The 19,659-nt window shown below is 42.7% G+C and overlaps 1 protein-coding gene across 1 annotated transcript; it reads right to left on the minus strand.

The window, feature by feature from the left end:
• Positions 1 to 4,973: 4,973 nt before the first annotated feature.
• Positions 4,974 to 6,955, minus strand: LOC123516648. The gene is made up of 4 exons (XM_045276249.1): positions 6,934 to 6,955; positions 6,672 to 6,741; positions 5,264 to 5,516; positions 4,974 to 5,094 (listed from the first exon to the last, which is right to left on the minus strand). The coding sequence occupies exons 1-4, from the start codon at positions 6,953 to 6,955 to the stop codon at positions 5,080 to 5,082; spliced, it is 360 nt and encodes a 119-aa protein (XP_045132184.1). The 3' UTR covers positions 4,974 to 5,079.
• Positions 6,956 to 19,659: the final 12,704 nt, after the last annotated feature.

The raw sequence follows: 19,659 nt of genomic DNA on the forward strand, positions 1-19,659 counted from the left end.
AATATTCTGAGGCATGTGGAAGAACGGGAGAGAGTGATCTTATGTCTGCCGCTAAAGTGGCTGATGCCTTTGCTTTGTTGATGGGATCCCTGGGTAGTAGAGGTCGTGGTTCACTATCTAATGTTAGGTCCTCCTTTGGGGAAGGTTTTGGGGGCGGGTGGTAAGCCGACCGGATTCTCGCCAAATGCATATAATTCCCCTGGTGTACATACTGTAAGAAACCAGGTCACACGATCCAAAAATGTAGACACCCAAATTGCAAGGCCTCTCAACGTCAACTTTCTTTTGTGGCCCCTAAACCTAACACATTTGAGAACAAGAAACCAGTGGCCCTAGCTAACCCTGTCAACTCTCCTCTAGAACTTTATGACTCGTACATGTATCAAGGTAAAGTGTCCCTGACTGATGGTAAAGACAAGGCAATAAATGTCAAGGTTCTGCGTGATACAGGTGCTGCCCAATCCATCTTAAGGGAAGATGTCATCCCTAACATCAAACAGGCTTTCACTGGGGAGAAGGTGATCCTTACAGGTCTCGAATCACAGCTCTCCTATCCCTTGGCTAAAATTAGCTTACAGTGCCCTTTCATTTCAGGAGAGGTTGAGGTAGCCATTAAACCTGGTGAACTGCCAGTACCGGGGTACATCTTGTACTGGGTAATGATCTTGCGGGTAACTTGGCTGTTCCAAACTTAATTGTTCTTGATTCTCCCTTAACAGAAAGTCCCACTAAGACCCTGGACGAAACATCCCTCACTTCTTCCCAGTGTGTGCAGTCACCAGGTCTCAGTCCAAGTCCCCTGCCCTTTCACCACCTCCTCCACCAATGATTGCCTCTACTGACAACTTGTACAATAACATCATTTCAAAGGAGAATTTGATTAATGCTCAGGAACAGGATCTCACTTTGGCTAAGATCAGACATGTTGCCAGTGAGACAAAGGATATGTCTAAATTGCCTTGTTTTTATTATCAGGAAGGAGTCCTGATGCGTGCCTACAGACCTCCTGAACTGAAACAACTAGACACCTGGTCAGAAACACATCAAGTTGTCATCCCTTGTCTGTAAGACCAGCCATTATAGAACTAGCTCATGATGGATTGTCAGGTCATCTAGGCATCCAAAAAACCTACAAGAAGGCTCTTCAACATTTTTTTGGCCAGGAATGAAAAGGATGTGTCACACTATGTAAAAACATGTCACATATGTCAAATTGTGGGTAAGCCTAACGAACGCCTTGTGCCAGCTCCTCTGACGCCTATTCCAGTTCAGACGGAGCCCTTCGAAAAGATCATTCTAGACTGCGTAGGGCCCTTACCCAAAACCAAACGAGGGAATCAGTATTTGTTAACCCTCATGGATCCCACTACCAGGTACCCTGAAGCATTCCCTCTTAAGAACATCACATCAAAGACCATTGTAAAACATCTAATACATTTTTTCACCTCGGTAGGAATTCCAAAACAAATTCAGTCTGACAAGGGTAGCAATTTTTTCCAACAGATAGTGAATGAGCTAAACATCGACCATGTAACCTCCTCGGCTTACCACCCCAATCCCAAGGCTGTCTGGAGCGGTTTCACCAAACATTAAAATCCATGATGAAGAAGTATTGCTTGGAGCATCAAGGAGACTGGGATGAAAGTATCTCTTTCCTTCTCTTCGCTTTAAGAGAATCTCCTCAAGATTCTTTAGGTTACTCCCTTTTGAATTACTCTATGGTAGACAGATCAGGGGGCCTCTCAAAATATTAAAGGATCAATGGTTTACTCAAAATACTCCTTCAAGCCCCAGTGTGTCTGACTACATCAGTAACCTTAAGAATAAAATCAGTGAAGTCAGATCTTTTGCTAAATCAAACTTCCTCAAATCTCAAACTAAAATGCAACAAAATTCTCTTCCCAAATCTGTCATGAGAAGTTTCAAACCAGGAGACAAGGTTTTACTTTTTCTGCCACTCCAGGCAATGCTCTTCACAGTAAGTTCATGGGACCTTATGTTGTGGCTCAAAAACTAAGTCCATTAAACTATGTGGTCCACACTCCTGACCGTCGTAAGGATTCCCAACTAGTTCATATTAATCTAATGAAACCTTACCACTCCAGAGAACCAGAGGACGACTTGTCTCGCACTGTACCTGTATGTCTGGTAGGGAAGGAGTCTGGTCCTGTGCCCCCGAGGAAGAGTCCGACATCGAATTCCTCTTCTCGTCACCTAAAGGACGCCCCTCAAACAGCCAAATCATGTCCAACCTTGATGAGGTTTTTTTTTCCTTAACACCTTCACAACAGTCTGATCTTAAAAAGTTATTGCTAGACTTTTCAGAAATCACAGGTGACCTTCCAGGACTCTGTACTACTATCCAACATGATATAACTTTAATATCTAATGACATCAAGCCTATAAGACAACAAGCCTATCGCATTTCACCCATTAAAAGAGGCTTGATGAAAAAAGAGGTAGACTATCTGCTCTCTCATCACCTTGCAGAACCTAGTATATTCCCCTGGGCTTCTCCTCGATTGTTAACATCTAAGCCAGATGGTAGTAGTTGATTTTGCACCGACTACAGGAAATTAAATAAAGTGACGGTGCCAGACTCTTACCCATTGCCCTTGATAGAGGACCTTATAGATAGTATAGGAGTAGCCAAATTTGTAACCACTATAGATTTACTTAAAGGTTACTACCAGATTCCCCTCTCGGACGAGGCCTGAATAATATCAGCCTTCATCACCCCCTTCGGACTATACCAATACACAGTGATGCCCTTCGGCTTGTCTAATGCTCCCGCCACCTTCCAGAGGGCTATAAATTACATCACCCAGGACTTGGAGGGAACATCTGCCTATCTGGACGACCTGGTGGTGACTTCGGACGACTGGGTGACACATCTGACCCGTCTCCGGAGGCTGATGGGTCGGTTGCAGGAAGCCGGTCTTACAATCAACCTGGCCAAGTCCACCTTCGGGAAGTCTACGGTGGTCTACCTGGGACATGTGGTGGGGAACGGCAAGGTTCGCCCCAAGAGAGCCAACGTGGAGGCCATCCTTGGCTTCCTGTCCCTACCACCAGGAAAGCTCTCATGAGGTTCTTGGGGATGGCTGGTTTCTACAGACGATTCTGTAGGAACTTCTCCACCCTGGCCGCCCCTGACGGACCTTATCAGCACTTCCGTCCCCTTCCACTGGACCCCGACCTGTGACCAAGCCTTCCAACATCTCAAGGCGTTCCTCTCCTCGGAGCCAGTGGTCTGGACGCCAGATCACTCCCCCCCTTCCATCTACAAGTGGACGCGAGTGGAGTTGGAGTGGGTGCTGTCCTCCTACAAGCGGACCCCACAAGCGGCATCCTCCATCCCATCGCCTATCACTCCGCCAAGCTGAAGAAACACCAACTCAACTACTCCACCATCGAGAAGGAGGCTCTGGCACTCGTCCTGGCGCTCCAACGTTTTGAGTGCTACCTTCATCCTGGTCCTCAAACTACGAAGGGCTTCACCGATCACAACCCTCTGGCCTTCCTTCAAGCCATGAAGAACCGAAACCAACGCATTCTTAGGTGGGCCTTGTTAACTCAACCCTTCAACTTGGAAGTCCATCATATCAAGGGGGTGGACAACATCATCGCCGACGCCTTATCAAGATCTTCCCCTCTTAGGGGGGAGGAAATGTTACGGCCTGCCCGTACATACTCCACTACCATCGCCTCCTCCGCTTGCTACCTCGTTCGCCACCTCTCCACCTCCCCTCCACCTCAGCATCTCATGAAGCCCCGCTACTGTCCCGAAGTTGGATTTACACGGCCCCATTCAACTCAAGCGGAAGTGTTAAGCGAGCTCCCTGATTTCTGGAAGTCAGTCGAGGTCAAGGCCTCAACCAGTGAACACACCGCCTCTTGGATTACTGTGGGATCACCCATCACCCAGCACGTCACCACTGCGACACCTCATAAGTATCACTTCCCTCGTCCCGGTTTTTTCCACATTGCCTCCATATAGGATTAGTATTATTGTTAGGTATTAAGTTGGGTTCTTTGTTATATTTATTTATGTGTTATATCTATGTGTATGTCAGTTTCATGTGTTTCATGTTATATCTATATGTGTGTGTCAAGTTTCATTGTTATTGGGTTATTAAATAGCTTCTTAAGTGCACCCTTTGCATTTCCTCACCAGTTGAACCTGCAGTGTTTTTTTTTTATTGTTATTATTCACTGGCTCCCTGATGCCAATCTTACCCATTTAACCAGTGAACGTAACACTCACCAAACTGGTCATAGATAAAGTTTGCCAGCTTTAAGAAGTCTGAGGGCTCACTCACCATGTGTTGTTCCTCCTCTTCAGATGTTTGGTATAAGTCTTCATGGGTGGCGTGCCGAGGGTTGCAAGTCTGATACAAGGGGTCTGGATCATCATTCAAGCGACTGGCAGGAGGGTGCGGGCGCACCGGACTCACCTACGTTGGGATGCCACGGAGCCACTGAACCCTGGGCAGCCCAGTTTCCTTCCTCCAAGGCCGGAAGGGTAGAATGGGTGGGCACTGATCGTATGTTATGGCAGGAACCCATATGACAGTCGGCCGAAGCTTGCCCATCTACCGGACAGTGAGGAGTGTGGGTAACTTGGACCATCACCACCTCAGCTGATCTCTCCCGTGCTGGTGGTGTGGCTGAAGCCTGTCAGCCATCGCAACGGGGCGGGTGAGGTTGCGTGGTAACATGGACCAGACTCGCAACGACACCTCTGTCACTAGATGAGCACTCAGCTCGTGAGTGCTTAATTCATCCTGTAAGATCCTTAGCCACTCTCTTGGCTTTCTTGGCAGAAAATGTGATATTGTCTCCCAGACGGCTGTTGTTCGCACAAAACTTATCACCCAGTGAGATGTCAGTCGTAACCTGTACAGTAACACCGTCATGGTAGCTACCTGAACCCTGAAACCCCAACCATTCAGCACTAGGGAATGGGAAGTCTTGTATAACCCACTGGCGACCGTCCCTCACTGACTGACCCGACTTGTCTCACCAGTGTGAGCTCTCTGTCGCCTGGGGTGGGTGGGGCGCCGGACGTGACCGCAGTCACCATTGGGGGAGCTGCAACAGAAAGATAGTTAGGAACTGCCTCCTCAACTACCTCTTTAACAACCTCTCTGAGGGTAGTAAGCTTGTTAACACCAGCCATACCAATTAAGTTAGTGAACTGAGACATCATATTCAGCATATGAGACATCTGTGTATGGAAATCCTGGGCAGGAGGCCCTACCTGAGAGGCTGACGGTCCTGGGTCCATGTTGGAAGGTGATGAAACCACAGAATCATCTAGAACTTCACCTCCTACCTCAGAATCCAAAAACCCGGGGGAAGAGCATGACGAGTGTAATGCGGAAGAACGCTTCTTGCTGTAAGACTTGCGTTTAGCCTCCAGTTGACGTTGGTGTTTGCAAGCCTTTAGCAGCGTCTCGTTGTCCCACGTCTGACACTCCTCACACCTGTTGTCAAGAGCACAAATCTGGCCCCTACACTTCACACAGAGATTGTTCCAGAGAAGCACAACTTATCTGCCTGTTGCAATCCTTGCCCTTGCAAGTCCTGCGTGTACGCTGGGGGGGTGAAGGATCCACAGCTGGCCCATGACTGCCCAAAGTAGACATGCTGCACCTAAAGCTTGTTAGTAGGAGTGCCAGGGTCAGAGGTCCAGTTCTCACGGACACAGAAAAAGCAATGGAGCGGTTGCTGAGCAGGTAGTTGGGTGGAGGAAGGGGTATGAGGCTTCCCATTTTCTATGAACCCTACCTCCTCTTCCTCCACTATGAGAAAGTTTTATGGGGTTCTTATATATTCTGTGTCAGGAAAAGAGAGTCCATCTCTTCCTAGTCATGTGAAACAGGGGTGTGCAACAAATCCATTTCATCTACATACTTATCCATAATCATTAATGATAACTGAGTTTCCTTTCCTCCCTTCCCTTTATAACCTTTTAGACTAGAGGCGAATGAGGGAATTGGCCTGATGGCTGGTACCTGGGTGTTGAAAACGGGCTAGGTGTCTTCTTAAAGAAAATGAGAAAGGGCACCTCAAGTATTTTTTTTGTTTCTTTTCCTGAGCTGTTAGAAATGGTGTAAGTTTGCTGTGGGAATGGGGTTTAAGCAATAATTAATAATTAGGGGTAAGTATGTAGATAAAAATGGATTTTACATTAAAATATCAATTTTGCATTGCTTTAGCTATTCACTACATGAATTTTCGCTATACAAAAGGATTTTTTAGGAACCTAACCTTTTTGTATAGTGGGAATCACCTATACTCTCTTTTATTTTTTGGTGAGGGAGATAAATTATAAATAACCTGAAAATACTGAATAACATTTATTTATAAGGTGGTAACCTTTAAAATTAAATCAAACATTTCTTAATGAAATTTCCACTACAACTAAAACATATATCATATTATATAAAACTATGTTTATACATAAACAAATAAGGAATATATAAAGAATCCATATTTTTGTTAAGCAAAGGAAAATATTTAAAACACCCACACTACTTTGCAATTTGCACACCAGAAAAAAAAATAAAAGTATCAAGAAAATTCTGAAATACAGCTATCTTTCAAGTTTGGGATCCTCAATGGCATGTTTAGGATCACAAGTGAAAGAGACTGTTATAGCATACCTTGTGCCACGTGTAACTTGCTCTACATAGTGAAGGTTTTCTGAGCCAGAGGTGAAGGCAGATACCCGACCTGTGCACCATCAAGAAAAACAAATTGGAAGTAAATCATCATACTACTAATTCAAATATATAAATAAACCTTCATCAACCTCTAAAACATAAGTTTGTACTATATTATAATTGTTCTTTGAGTAAAAAGTGAAAACACATCCAATCATCCATCATCAAGGAAGTACTGCCTATGCCTCAGCGTGATACCCACCCTGGTGCAAGCAATTAACCATTGGGATAGTTTTCTAATCTCCCAGCCCCCTTTGTAGATTTTCTGTATGTATAAACTGCTTATTATTACTATTACTATGTTTATTATCAGTGACAGCTTGTGGCCAAGATTAGTTGGTGGGGTAGTGCTGCTTCAGAAATTTTATTTGGCTATCAGCTATGCAGCCTCGTTTTCTTGTTTTTTTTTATCTAATAAAAGTCTTCTAAGGGTAAACATTTTCTATTTTCTTCGTAGGAAAATTTTGTGTGCATGTAAGGGATGAGGGCCCAAAGATATTTTTTTTTTTGTCAAGGCCTTTAAATCTTGATCTCTATCAAATATATCAACTCCACCTTGGACGATTCTGGGCTTGTCCCTCCCTCTGACTATTTCATGTCTACAATCAAAATTCTTCGTAATGATGTTTTCCATGCCCTTGCTGGCCTAAACCCTCGGAAGGCTTATGGACCTGATGGGGTCCCTCCTATTGTTCTCAAAACTGCTTCTGTGCTTGCACCTTGCCTGGCCAAACTCTTCCAACTTTATCTATCTACTTCTACCTTTCCTTCCTGCTGGAAGTTCGCCTACATTCAGCCTGTTCCTAAAAGGGTGACCGTTCTAACCCCTCAAACTACCGTCCTATAGCTTTAATCTCTTGCTTGTCTAAAGTTTTTGAATCTATCCTGAATAGGAAGATTCTCAAACATCTGTCACTTCACAATCTTCTGTCTGATCGCCAGTATGGCTTCCGTCAAGGTCACTCTACTGGTGATCTTCTGACTTTCCTTACTGAGTCTTGGTCATCCTCTTTTAGAGATTTCGGTGAAACTTTTGCTGTTGCGTTAGACATATCAAAAGCTTTTGATAGAGTCTGGCATAAAGCTTTGATTTCAAAACTGCCTCTTACGGCTTCTATCCTTCTCTCTGCAACTTTATCTCAAGTTTCCTTTCCGACCGCTCTATTGCTGCTGTGGTAGACGGCTACTGTTCTTCTCCTAAACCTATTAATAGTGGTGTTCCTCAGGGTTCTGTCCTGTCACCCACTCTCTTTCTATTATTCATTAATGACCTTCTTAACCAAACTTCTTGCCCTATCCACTCCTACGCTGATGATACCACCCTACATCTTTCCACGTTCTTTCAGAGACGTCCAACCCTTCAGAAAATTAACAGATCACGCGGGACGCCACGGAACGCCTGACTTCTGATCTTTCTAAAATTTCCGATTGGGGCAGAGAAAATCTAGTAGTTTTCAATGCCTCAAAAACTCAATTCCTCCATCTATCAACTCGACACAACCTTCCAGACAACTATCCCCTCTTCTTCAATGACACTCAACTGTCTTCCTCTTCCACAATGAATATCCTCGGTCTGTCCTTTGCTCATAATCTTAACTGGAAACTTCACGTCTCATCTCTTGCTAAAACAGCTTCTATGAAGTCAGGTGTTCTGAGGCGTCTCCACCAGTTTTTCTCGCTCCTCAAACTGCTTACTCTGTATAAGGGCCTTATCCGTCCCTGTATGGAGTACTCTTCACATGTTTGGGGGGGATTCCAGTCACACAGCTTTGCTTGATAGGGTGGAATCAAAAGCTCTTCGTCTCATCAACTTCCCTCCTCTGACTAACTGTCTTCAGTCTCTTTCTCACCGCCGAAATGTTGCATCCCTTTCTATATTTTATCGCTATTTTCATGGTAACTGTTCTACTGATCTTGCTAACTGCATGCCTCCCCTCCTCCTGCGACCACGCTGCACAAGGCTTTCTTCTTCCTCTCATCCCTATTCTGTCCAACTCTCTAATGCAAGAGTTAACAGGTACGCTCAATCATTCATCCCTTTCACTGGTAAACTCTGGAACTCCCTCCTTGCATCTGTATTTCCAAATTCCTACAACTTGTCTTCTTTTAAGAGGGAGGTATCGAGGCATTTGCTCCCCTAATTCTGGCTGACGATTTTGGCACTTTTTCTACTCTTTGGAGAGCCAGCGCTCAAGTGGGCTTTTTCTAACTTTCTTTTTTTCGCCTTGGCTGGCCCTCTTCCTACGTAAAAAAAAAAAAATAAAATAAAATAAAATAAAAAATAAAATAAAAACATTTTGTGGATCATCAACTGATCATATTATTCAATGGTAAATATGTACACAAAAATTACATTCAACAGAAGGGTCCCAGTTTTTGTCTTGCCTTTCTCAGAAAATGGAGCCTTTTAGCAGATACGACCCTGAATTCCACACTTCATATCACATTAAAGAATATGGTACATGGTATTAAGCACAACACACGCAGAGTAAAAAAGAAACACTGCCTTTCACCAGCATACCAGGACCAGCAACTCTGAGGTGGTGCATCAGTGTTCCCTCTCCCCTATGTGCTGCAGACTACTACCTATCTTGCAAGCACACTCACAACAGTCAAATACTATGTCGCCAAAGCCAAGGTAGTCTCAGCTAAAGGGAACTGGAGCACAAAATAAGCTTAATATGAGTTGGGACGGTAGTGGCGTCACATATTGGAAGGGTTGGCCAGTCTCTGACCTGACCCTTGGTCAGTCATATACAGCCTCTGCTAGTCAGTGCATGACCCTTGAGGCTATGACTTTTACAAAAATGTCTGCTTCTTGCACTGTTCGTGGATGCAAGTCTGTGCATCAGAGAGGAACTGCCCTATGTTGTCATAGTTTACCTAAAGAGGAGAAAAAAAAGGAAGAAATGGCTGAAAATATGTAGCATTACCAAGAAAAGGCCTATCACTGCATCACCTAATATGACTGCTGCTAGAGAAGTTACACACCTACAAATACAATAGTATAAGGTGCAAGTCATATCTGTTTTCTTTAATTCTCTCTTCCAATATGTGACATCCTAATAACCTGTGCAGCAGGTGAGAGCCGAGACTACCTTGTATTCTCTTTAGTTTGGCTGAAGCTGTGAATCTCACAGATCCGCAGTGCCTACATATACAAGAGCCATCACTGATTATTATTTTTTTTTTTTTTATCATTATCATTATATTATTACTATTATTATTATTATTATTATTATTATTATTATCATTATTGTTATTATTATTATTATTATTATTATTATCATTATTGTTATTATTATCATTATTATTATCATTATTACACATGCATACACACTCAATTTACAAGGTTAGAAACAAAGAAGGCCCACTTAATTATAGACCAATATCCTAACAAGTGTAACAGCAAAAATTTGGGGAAAGATCAAGAAAAGATGGGCAAAACACTTTGAAAACAACAAGGCTATAATGGAGAGACAATTTGGCTTCAGAGAGGGGAGGTCGTGTGTAGCCAACCTGATAAGCTTCTACTCAAGGGTAATTGACATAATTCAAGAGAGAGATGGATGGGGAGATTGCATTTATCTAGACCTCAAGGAGGTTTTGGATAAGGTACCACACAAAAGACTAAAATGGAAACTTGAAAATATAGGAGGACTAGGAGGATTCACATTAAAATGGATGACTGACTTCTTGACAGGTAGAGAAATGAAGACAGTTGTCAGAGGCAGTAAATCAGAGTGGAGAGCTGTAAAAAGTGGAGTCCCGCAGGGATCAGTGTTAGTGCCAGTAATGTTGTCAATCTATAAAAATGACATGGCAGAGGAGGTAACAAGTTATGTGAGTCTATTTGCTGACGATGCTAAAATCATGAGGAAAATAACATATGAAGAGATTGTAATGCCATGAACCAAGACCTAACCAAAATACATGAACGGTCATCAAGGTCGAACATGGAGTTCAATGCCAAGAAATGCAGTGTGATGGCATTTGGTACACGTGCAAGAAGAACAGAAGGAAACTACTTTTTGGATACAGAGAAACTTAACATAAGAACAGAGGATAAGACTTGGGAGTAACTAACTCAAACAATCTGACATTTAGCAAGCACATAAACAAGATCACTGGAGAAACATATCTAGTGAGAAACATCAAGACGGCCTTCAACTACATAGATGAAGAGATGATAAAAAAAACTGATAATGTCTATGATACACGTAAGATTGGAATGTGCATCATTAGTGTGGTTACCAAATCTAAAGAAAGATATTAGGAAACTGGAAAGGATTCAGAGAGCTCCTGCAAAAATTCCTACAAGTCTAAAAGAATATAGTTATGAAGAGAGGTTGAAAAATTTGGCCTAACAACACTAAAAAAGGAAGGAGAGGTGATCTGATAGCACTATATAGAATATTAGAAGGTTTGGAAAAGGTGGACAGGGATGACCTCATAGTACTACCTGAAAATAGTGGAACTAAAGGACATAAAAAGAAATTGAAAAAGAGTGTGCGCAGAAGAGACATCAAGAAACACAGCTTTCCTCACAGAAGTATAGCAGCATGGAATGAGCTTACTGATGAGACTGTGTGTGCCAAGACAATGCTCAAATTTAAGGAAAACTTGGATAAAAGTAGATATGGAGATGGGACAGCACAAGTCTAGTGTGGCTCTTGTCCTGTATCTTACATCTAAGTAAATACAACTAGGTACACTAGAGAAAATTACTTCAATGAATGTCATAGAGTGAGGACAATATACACTAAACAGAATAAGAACAACAACCATAGAAGTCAAAGTAATATTGAATGAACTTCAAAGAAGGAAAGCGACAGGATGTAATAATGTATTGAATTGGGTTCTATGTAAGTGCAGTCCCTAACTGTCAAAAAAGATTTGTGAATTAATAAACAAATCATTAAAACAAGGAAAAGTCCCAAAGAGCTGGATAGAACAATTAGAGAAGAACATATTAATGAAGAGGTAATTTGAGTTCAGAGAAGGATGATCATGTACTACAAATTTTATCAGCTTCTTCTTCAGAGTAATAGAAATAGTGGATGAGAGAAATGGATGGGTGGAATGCATTTGCTTGGATTTAAAGAAAGTTTTTGATAAGGTGCTGCACAAAGAACTAACATGGAAGCTGAAATACTAGAAGGAATTGGAGAACCAATTTTAAAATGGGTGGAAGACTTTTATGTAACCAAAAAATAAGGACAGTAATTCAGAATAACAAATCAAACTGGAAAAGGTAACAAGTGCCAAGTTGAGTCCAACAATGTCATATCCTGGCATCTAAATGGCAAACTAATTCAATGTGAAGAAGTACAGTATGATGGGTCAGAAAGAGCAATAAAAGAATTAAGAGGAAATTACTCATTAGCAAATGGAAAAAAAAAAAAAATCAACAGAAGGGAAAGATCAAGGAGTAATTATGACATAAATTATCAGTAGAGAAACACATAAACAAAATAACTGGAGAAATAAAGAACTGGCTCATAAATACTAGAACAGTCTTCACATAATTGAATCCATATGATCCAGAAATGAATAACATTGATATGATCAAGACAAGAATATGTAGTAACAGTGTGGTCACTAGGATTGGAGAAAGAAATAGAAAAATTAAAAAGGATACAGAGTAGCAACAAAAATACCAACAAGACTAAGCAATCTCCCAAATGAAGAAAGACTAAGAGAACTGGGACTGGTAATATTGGAAGAAAAGAGACAAAGAGGAGACCTAATAGCAATATATTGAATCCAAGAGGGAACAGAGATGACTGAAATAGATCTAGTGATAAGGAATGTAAGTGATAGAAGACATTGTAAGAAACAAAAAAGGAGTGCATGCAGAAGAGACTTTTAGGACATTTAGATTCCCAAGTAGAAGTAACATAACATAACATAAATAATAGGATAACAAAGGGCCACCAGGGCCCATCTAGGTTATCCTGTATCAGTTGCACAGCGACCTCGTCATCAGTACTTAAAGATACACTTACAAGTACACAATACATTATATACTAATTCTAAATACATATTTGGCCCATTAACAGGGCTAAGTCCTGCAGCGAATTCCTCTACAATCTGTGATCCCCATACATGGGGATCATGTCTTGTTTAACTATAGTAAATTTCTTATAAAAACTATCATGCAGCGCTATACATAATTATAAATCTAATAAATTTAAGTGCTTATCTAATCTGTTTTTAAACATTGTCAAACTAGTGTTATTTACAACCGTCTCTGGCAATGCATTCCAGAAGTCTACCACCCTATGACTAAAGAAATATTTTCTTATATCTAACCTGCAGCCTTGCTTTCTAATCTTCCTGCCATGATTTCTAGTCCTACTTCCCTCCTCTAAGGTAAAGAAAGATCTCACATCTATGTAGTTTGTATCTGAGAACATTTTAAATAACTCTATCATATCCCCTCTTATACATCTCCTCTCAAATGAAAACATGTTTAATTCCTTTAATCTATCTCTATATTCCAGGCGCTTTAAAGCTGGTATCATCCTAGTTGCTCTTCTCTGAACTGCTTCTAACATGTTGATATCCTGCCTATAGTGGGGTGACCAGGCCTGTATGCAATACTCTAAATGGGGCCTAACATAGGAATTATATAAGCTACGCACCACTTCCTTACTTTTATAACTAACATTTCTATTTATAAAACCCAGGATCCTATTTGCCCTATTTCTTGCTTCTAAACATTGCTTTGAAAATTTCATAGTCCTGTCTATCACTACTCCTAAATCCTTTCCTTCCTCTACTGCCTCTAGCCAACATCCCTCCATCTCATAGTTAAAGTTTGTGTTGTCTTTACCTAAATGCATAACCTGACACTTTTTAGAATTAAACTCCATCTGCCACCTGTCTGCCCATGCTATCAGCCTGTCCAGGTCTCGTTGTATTCTGTAATTGTCCTTTTCACCCTGTACTGCACATGCTATCTTAGTATCATCTGCAAACTTTGATACTTTGCTACTAATTCCTATATCTAAATCGTTAATGTACACCAAGAAAAGAAGAGGTCCTAGCACTGATCCTTGGGGTACCCACTAACCACTTCCTTCCACTCAGACATTGCCCCATTTAATACTACTCTCTGTTTCCTATCAGAAAGCCATTCACTAATCCAATCAACTAACCTACCCCTATCCCATGTAGTCTCAATTTGTACACTAGCCTCCTATGCGGTACCTTATCAAACGCCTTGCTAAAATCTAGATATATAACATCTATGCTATTTCCATCATCTAACTCCTTGGTAATATATTCTAAGATATCAAGCAAATTTGTAAGACAGGACCTCCCTGATCTAAAGCCATGTTGGGTATCTCTAATTAATCTATTCTCATTTAAATGCTCCCAAATACTACCCTTAATGATTTTCTCTAGTATCTTACATACTATACTAGTTAAACTGATCGGTCTATAATTATTCGCATCATCCTTCCTACCTTTTTAAATATTGGAGTAACATTAGCTAACTTCCAGTCCTGAGGTATCTCAGCAAACCTAAGTGATCTTTCAAAGATTAACTTAAGTGCTTCAGAAATACTGTCTACACCCTCCCTAAGTACTCTGGCATGTAGCTCATCAGGACCACTAGCTTTCCTATCGTCTAGTTCAAGAATAAATTTCCTAATAATTCCCGGTTTTATATCAATATTTTCTAAAGCTCTTAAACTACTCGTCGCACTGTTTGTAACAGGATTTCCTATTCTTTCCTAGTAAATACTGAAGAAAATTGTTCATTCAATAATTCTACTATGTCTTCATTTTGATCCACTACTACACCATCTTTTCTGAGTGGTCCAATCCTATCCTTATTTTAATTTTACTATATAATTTTACTTCGTCAAATCACCCTCTGCCACGTGGAGCATTTCCCATGAGATGTCGCTGTCGCTCAGTAGCTGTCAGTTGCTGGATCGTTCTCGGGCTGATCGGACGTTGTTTCTTCGCCGTCTTCCACGAGTGTTTTCGGCGTCAGCAATTCCCACACAGGTACATGGCCTTATACTCAGGTGGATCTATGGTATGGGTTGGGCCTACCATAGGGCATTGGTATGGGTTGGGCCTGCCAATTTGCCAAGTGTGATAGTGGGCTTACACAGGCTTTCGGCTTGTTTTGGTGCAGGTCGGACGACATGTCGGAGCCGGAGCACCGCGCAGCCCAGCCACCTGAGGTTCCCTGCTTTTCCGCTGGTAGGCGGAGTACCACCAGATCTCCCAGGGCTAGAGAGAGGACGTCTTCCCGTGCTCCCAGTGGGAGCTCCAGTGGTTCCCCTGTGGGGCGGCAGGAGGGCCTCGGTCGCCGCTACAGTAACAACTACCCACGTCGGCGCAAGGATCATGCTCGGCCCCAGGTTTCCCACACGGGCCGGTGCAAGAGCCTCCTGGCAAGTGGTTGTAGATGAATTGGCTCGCTTAAATGGGGTTGTTGCAAAATTGTCGGCTAACCGGGATCCTCCGCCACCTCAACAAGTGAACTTCCAGGCGAGCACTTCGGGCCTGCAGCAGCCAGTTTCGCCCGAGGCGTTTTCGGGCTTTAGGGACTCCAGCAGTGAGGACGGGGAAGTTAGGGACCTTCCTCCGGGCAGCAGTGTTTTGCTGCAGGCTGCTAAGGATTTCGGGCCCTGTGACACGGTTTCTGAGGACATTGACCCACAAGTGGCGGCCATGGTAAATTGTTGGTTTGAGAAGGGGCTGCAAGAGGAAGACCACAAGGCGATTGTGGAGGACCCGGTCACCAGGCGTCCTAACAATTGCACTGCGCTTGTTCCTGTTGAGTGCAACCAGCAGATTCTGGGCGCTTTGAAAACGGAAGCACGGAGGACAGACTCCCGACTCAAAGACGTAAGTTCAGACATTGTTTCAGCTGGTTCTATTCTTACCAAGTCCCTAGTAGTGCTTGACAAGTTGGTGCAGGAGCTTGGGAACTCCGTGATTGCTCAGGAAGTAGGTAAGCTCAATGGTGTTTTGGCGCTGCTTGGACATGCCAATCATAATAACAACCTGGCGAGGCGGTTCGTGATGAAACGTGAACTTAACCAGAAATATGTGCACTTATGTTCTGACAAAGTTCCCATGACAAAGTTTTTGTTTGGGGACGATGTGTCACAATCAGCTAAACAGATTGAGGACATGGAGAAGCTGCGCACCAAGATCACTCCCAAGAAGAGTACTTTTGCATGGAAGTCTTCCAGTGGCAGGCCCAGGAGCTTCTGGGGTAGGTCCTCTTTTCGGAGCCATGCCACTCGGTTCCAGCCCTACGCCACGCAGCGGTGGGGTTACCGTGGGGGCCAGCGGCAGTTCTTGGCACGTCAGGACACGGAGCCAAAACGCCAAAGGTCGGGGTCACCAGAGGCCCCGACCGTGAGTGAGGTTAGTACCCCTTTGTAGCAGGCAGGTTACATTACTTTGTACATGAGTGGCAGGCTGTTACAAGTGACCCAGTTATCTTGGACATGGTGCAGCATTGTCACCTAGATATTAATGTTGATGATGTTAGACACTTATTTTCTCGGGAATTAACATATAAATTCAGGTTAGAAGAACAAGCTCTGGTTGATGAGGAGATCAGGAAACTTTTGGACCTTCATGTTATTGTTCCTACACAGAGGATGGCAGAACAAATTATTTCCCCCATTTTTTTGAGACCGAAAAAAGATGGTGGGTATAGGATGGTGTTAAACTTAAAGGAGCTTAACAAACATATTCCATACAAGCACTTTAAGATGGATAACTTTGAACAAGCCATAAGATTGATTAATGCAGGGGACTACCTAGCTTCAGTAGACCTTAGACATGCATATTACACTGTAAAGATTGCAGAGGAACAACAAAAAATTTTGTGTTTTCAGTGGAGGAACAATATTTACCAATTTACTTGTCTGCCTAACGGTATTTCTGAAGGGCCTAGAATTTTCACAAAATTAATGAAACCAGTATTTGCTGCATTGAGAGGAATGGGCTACTCTATCACCAGTTTCATTGATGACACACTGATTTGTAATAAGTCTAAAGCTGGATGTATTGCTTGTGTAACTGATACTATTGACTTGTTGCACAGATTGGGATTTTGTATTAATGTACCAAAGTCAGTGTTGCAGCCCACTCAGTCAATTGAATATTTGGGGAACATCATTGACACTAATTCTATGACTGTTTCTTTACCGGAACGACGGATTCTGAAACTCACTCAAGCTTGTCAGAAACTTAAGAACAAAAGTCATGACAAGATTAGAGAAGTGGCTAGGGTTACAGGTCTTTTGGTTGCTGCCTTTCCAGCAGTGGAATTGGGAAAATTGCACTACAGACAATTAGAGGCAGCTAAAATTGCGGCTTTACAGTGTGCTCAAGGTAATTTTGACAGTTGCATGAAAATTACAGAGGGTATGCGGACAGACCTTCAATGGTGGCTCGAAAACACATCAACACAGGTTAGGAGAATTTTTCGTCCTGGTACTGATATTGACATTTACACTGATGCTTCCAACACAGGTTGGGGGGGACACGTGAATGCTCAGTCTATTTCTGGTACTTGGTCTCTAGCTGAAAGATTATTGCACATTAATGTTTTGGAGCTCAAAGCTATTTTGTTGGTGTTGCAAGGTTTTACACCACTTCTTTCAGGGAAACACATTAAAGTTTATTGTGATAACACCACTGCAATGACCTATGTGAATGAAATGGGTGGTACTAAATCTCTCACTTGCAATGACATTGCTATCCAGATCTGGGATTGGTGCCTCACTTCCAATGCTTGGATCACTTGTTCACATATTCCGGGCAAGGAAAACACTTTGGCAGACATGGCCTCGCGCTTGGTGAACGACAGGCATGAATGGAAGCTTGATCCACGTATTTTCCAACAATTGTGTAAAGTGTTTGGTACACCAACTATTGATTTGTTTGCCTCTAGGATAAATAACCAGGTACCTTCATATTGCTCATGGAGACCAGACCCAGGGCAATGCATGTGGATGCATTCTCTTTAAATTGGGCAAGATTCAAACTTTCTTACATTTTTCCTCCATTTTCGCTAATTGCTAGATGCCTGCAGAAGTTGAAAGCCGAAGGAGCCAGAGTGTGGATGGTTGTTCCCCTGTGGCAGTCCCAACCATGGATGGGCACGTTGCTCGGGATGCTCATCGATTACCGCGCCTCATATCGCAGAAAACTGCGGTGCTTGTACACCCATCATCAGGGGAAGATCACCCGATCATGCGCAACACACATCTGATGGCGTGCCTTCTGTCAGGAGCACTTACGAGCACGCGGAGTTTCTGAGGACGGTGCAAACATCATCTTGGCTTCTTGGAAACCAGGCACCGAGAAACAATACCGCCCGCACCTTAAGCGCTGGGCACAATTTTGTGTTAGAGGGAACGTTAGTGCCTGTAATCCCACTGTCGCGGACATTATAAATTTTTTGTCTGAAACTTTTAACAGGAATGTGGGTTATGAAACACTCAATACGGCCAGAAGTGCTCTCTCCTCTTTGGGCATTGTGGTGGATGGCTGTAGAGCGGGTAACCACCCTTTGGTCATCAGGTTCATGAGGGGTGTATTTAATTTGCGTCCACCCATACCTAGATACACTGCAACATGGGACGTTCAACCAGTCCTGCGGAATTGAAATCCATGTACCCCTTGCATACTCTAACCCTTAGGGATTTAACTTTAAAACTGGTTATGCTGATGGCTCTAACCCAGGCTGCACGTGTACAAACTTTACATCTGTTAGTTACCACTGGCATTAGCATAGGAGAGGACTTTATTTCAGTTCGGTTACGGGGTCACATTAAGCAGTGTAGGCCCTCCTTTAATATTCGTTCAATTAAATTTCAAGCTTATTCCAGGGACACTAGTTTATGTGTTTGCGATACCTTACAGCATTACCTCGCAAGAACGGCGGAGATCAGACGGGACCTTTCCCGAGAGGATGCTGGACTTCTCCTCAGCTACGCCAGACCACACAAGTCGGTCACTAAGGACACCATTGCCCGTTGGGTTAAGGCGATGCTTAAAAGATCAGGTGTTGACACTACTACATTTACTGCTGGTAGTGTTAGGTCAGCGGCAGTGTCAAAGGCAAAGGCTATGTCAGTGCCTATTACTACTATTATGGCCAAAGCCGGCTGGACTCGGGCCAGTACTTTTGCTAAGTTTTATGACAAGCAAATTGTCCCACAACTAGATTCATTTCAGGAGGCTGTACTTGTGTAAATTATTGTAATATTGTTCCATTTCTTTGGGTTATTAATGGTTTGGAGATATGAGCATAGCGTGAGATTCACTGCCATTATGCACAGGTTTGCATAGGGACTGAAAACTAGAAGCTTTGGTTTTTTCTACATTATGTGATATGTTGGTTTAAGTTTCTACTGTTCTGACATTTATGTAATATGTGAATCTTCAACTTTTGCTCAATGAAGTTTCAGGTTGTGAAATTGTGGTTTTTTTGGACCCTTTTGTCCACTTTTTCTTGGGGACATTTATTATGGCACGACACCCACATGGCTTCAAAGCCTCATGGGAAATGCTCCACGTGGCAGAGGGTGATTTGACGAAGTAAAATTAAGAAGTATACGAGACTTACCTCTGGTTAGTTGAAGTATGCTTAGAATTTTATGAGTCAAATCACCCCTGCCGTCGTGGAGATTTCACATGCCCTCCTCTTCCCGCCCTGTTTTATCTTGATGTACAAGGCTTGTACTTTTGATCAGTTTGTTATTTAGTGTCATGTGGGTGTTCGTGGCTACAAAGTCTGACAGCTACTGAGCGACAGCGACATCTCATGTGAAATCTCCACGACGGCAGGGGTGATTTGACTCATAAAATTCTAAGCATACTTCAACTAACCAGAGGTAAGTCTCGTATACTTCTTAATTTTGCCCAGGTG

This window comes from Portunus trituberculatus, chromosome 41 (assembly GCF_017591435.1).
Source record: "Portunus trituberculatus isolate SZX2019 chromosome 41, ASM1759143v1, whole genome shotgun sequence".
Taxonomy (NCBI): Eukaryota; Metazoa; Arthropoda; class Malacostraca; order Decapoda; family Portunidae; genus Portunus; species Portunus trituberculatus.

Excerpts from the sequence above, each read along its gene's own strand:
- LOC123516648 (XM_045276249.1), bottom strand. The coding sequence starts at position 6,955 with ATGGTTAATTGCTTGCACCAGG. Across the intron at positions 6,742-6,933 it reads GGTTAATTGCTTGCACCAGG|GTCGGGTATCTGCCTTCACC; the intron begins GTGGGTATCACG and ends GATGGTGCACAG. Across the intron at positions 5,517-6,671 it reads CAAGTTACACGTGGCACAAG|GGGCCAGATTTGTGCTCTTG; the intron begins GTATGCTATAAC and ends TGTGAAGTGTAG.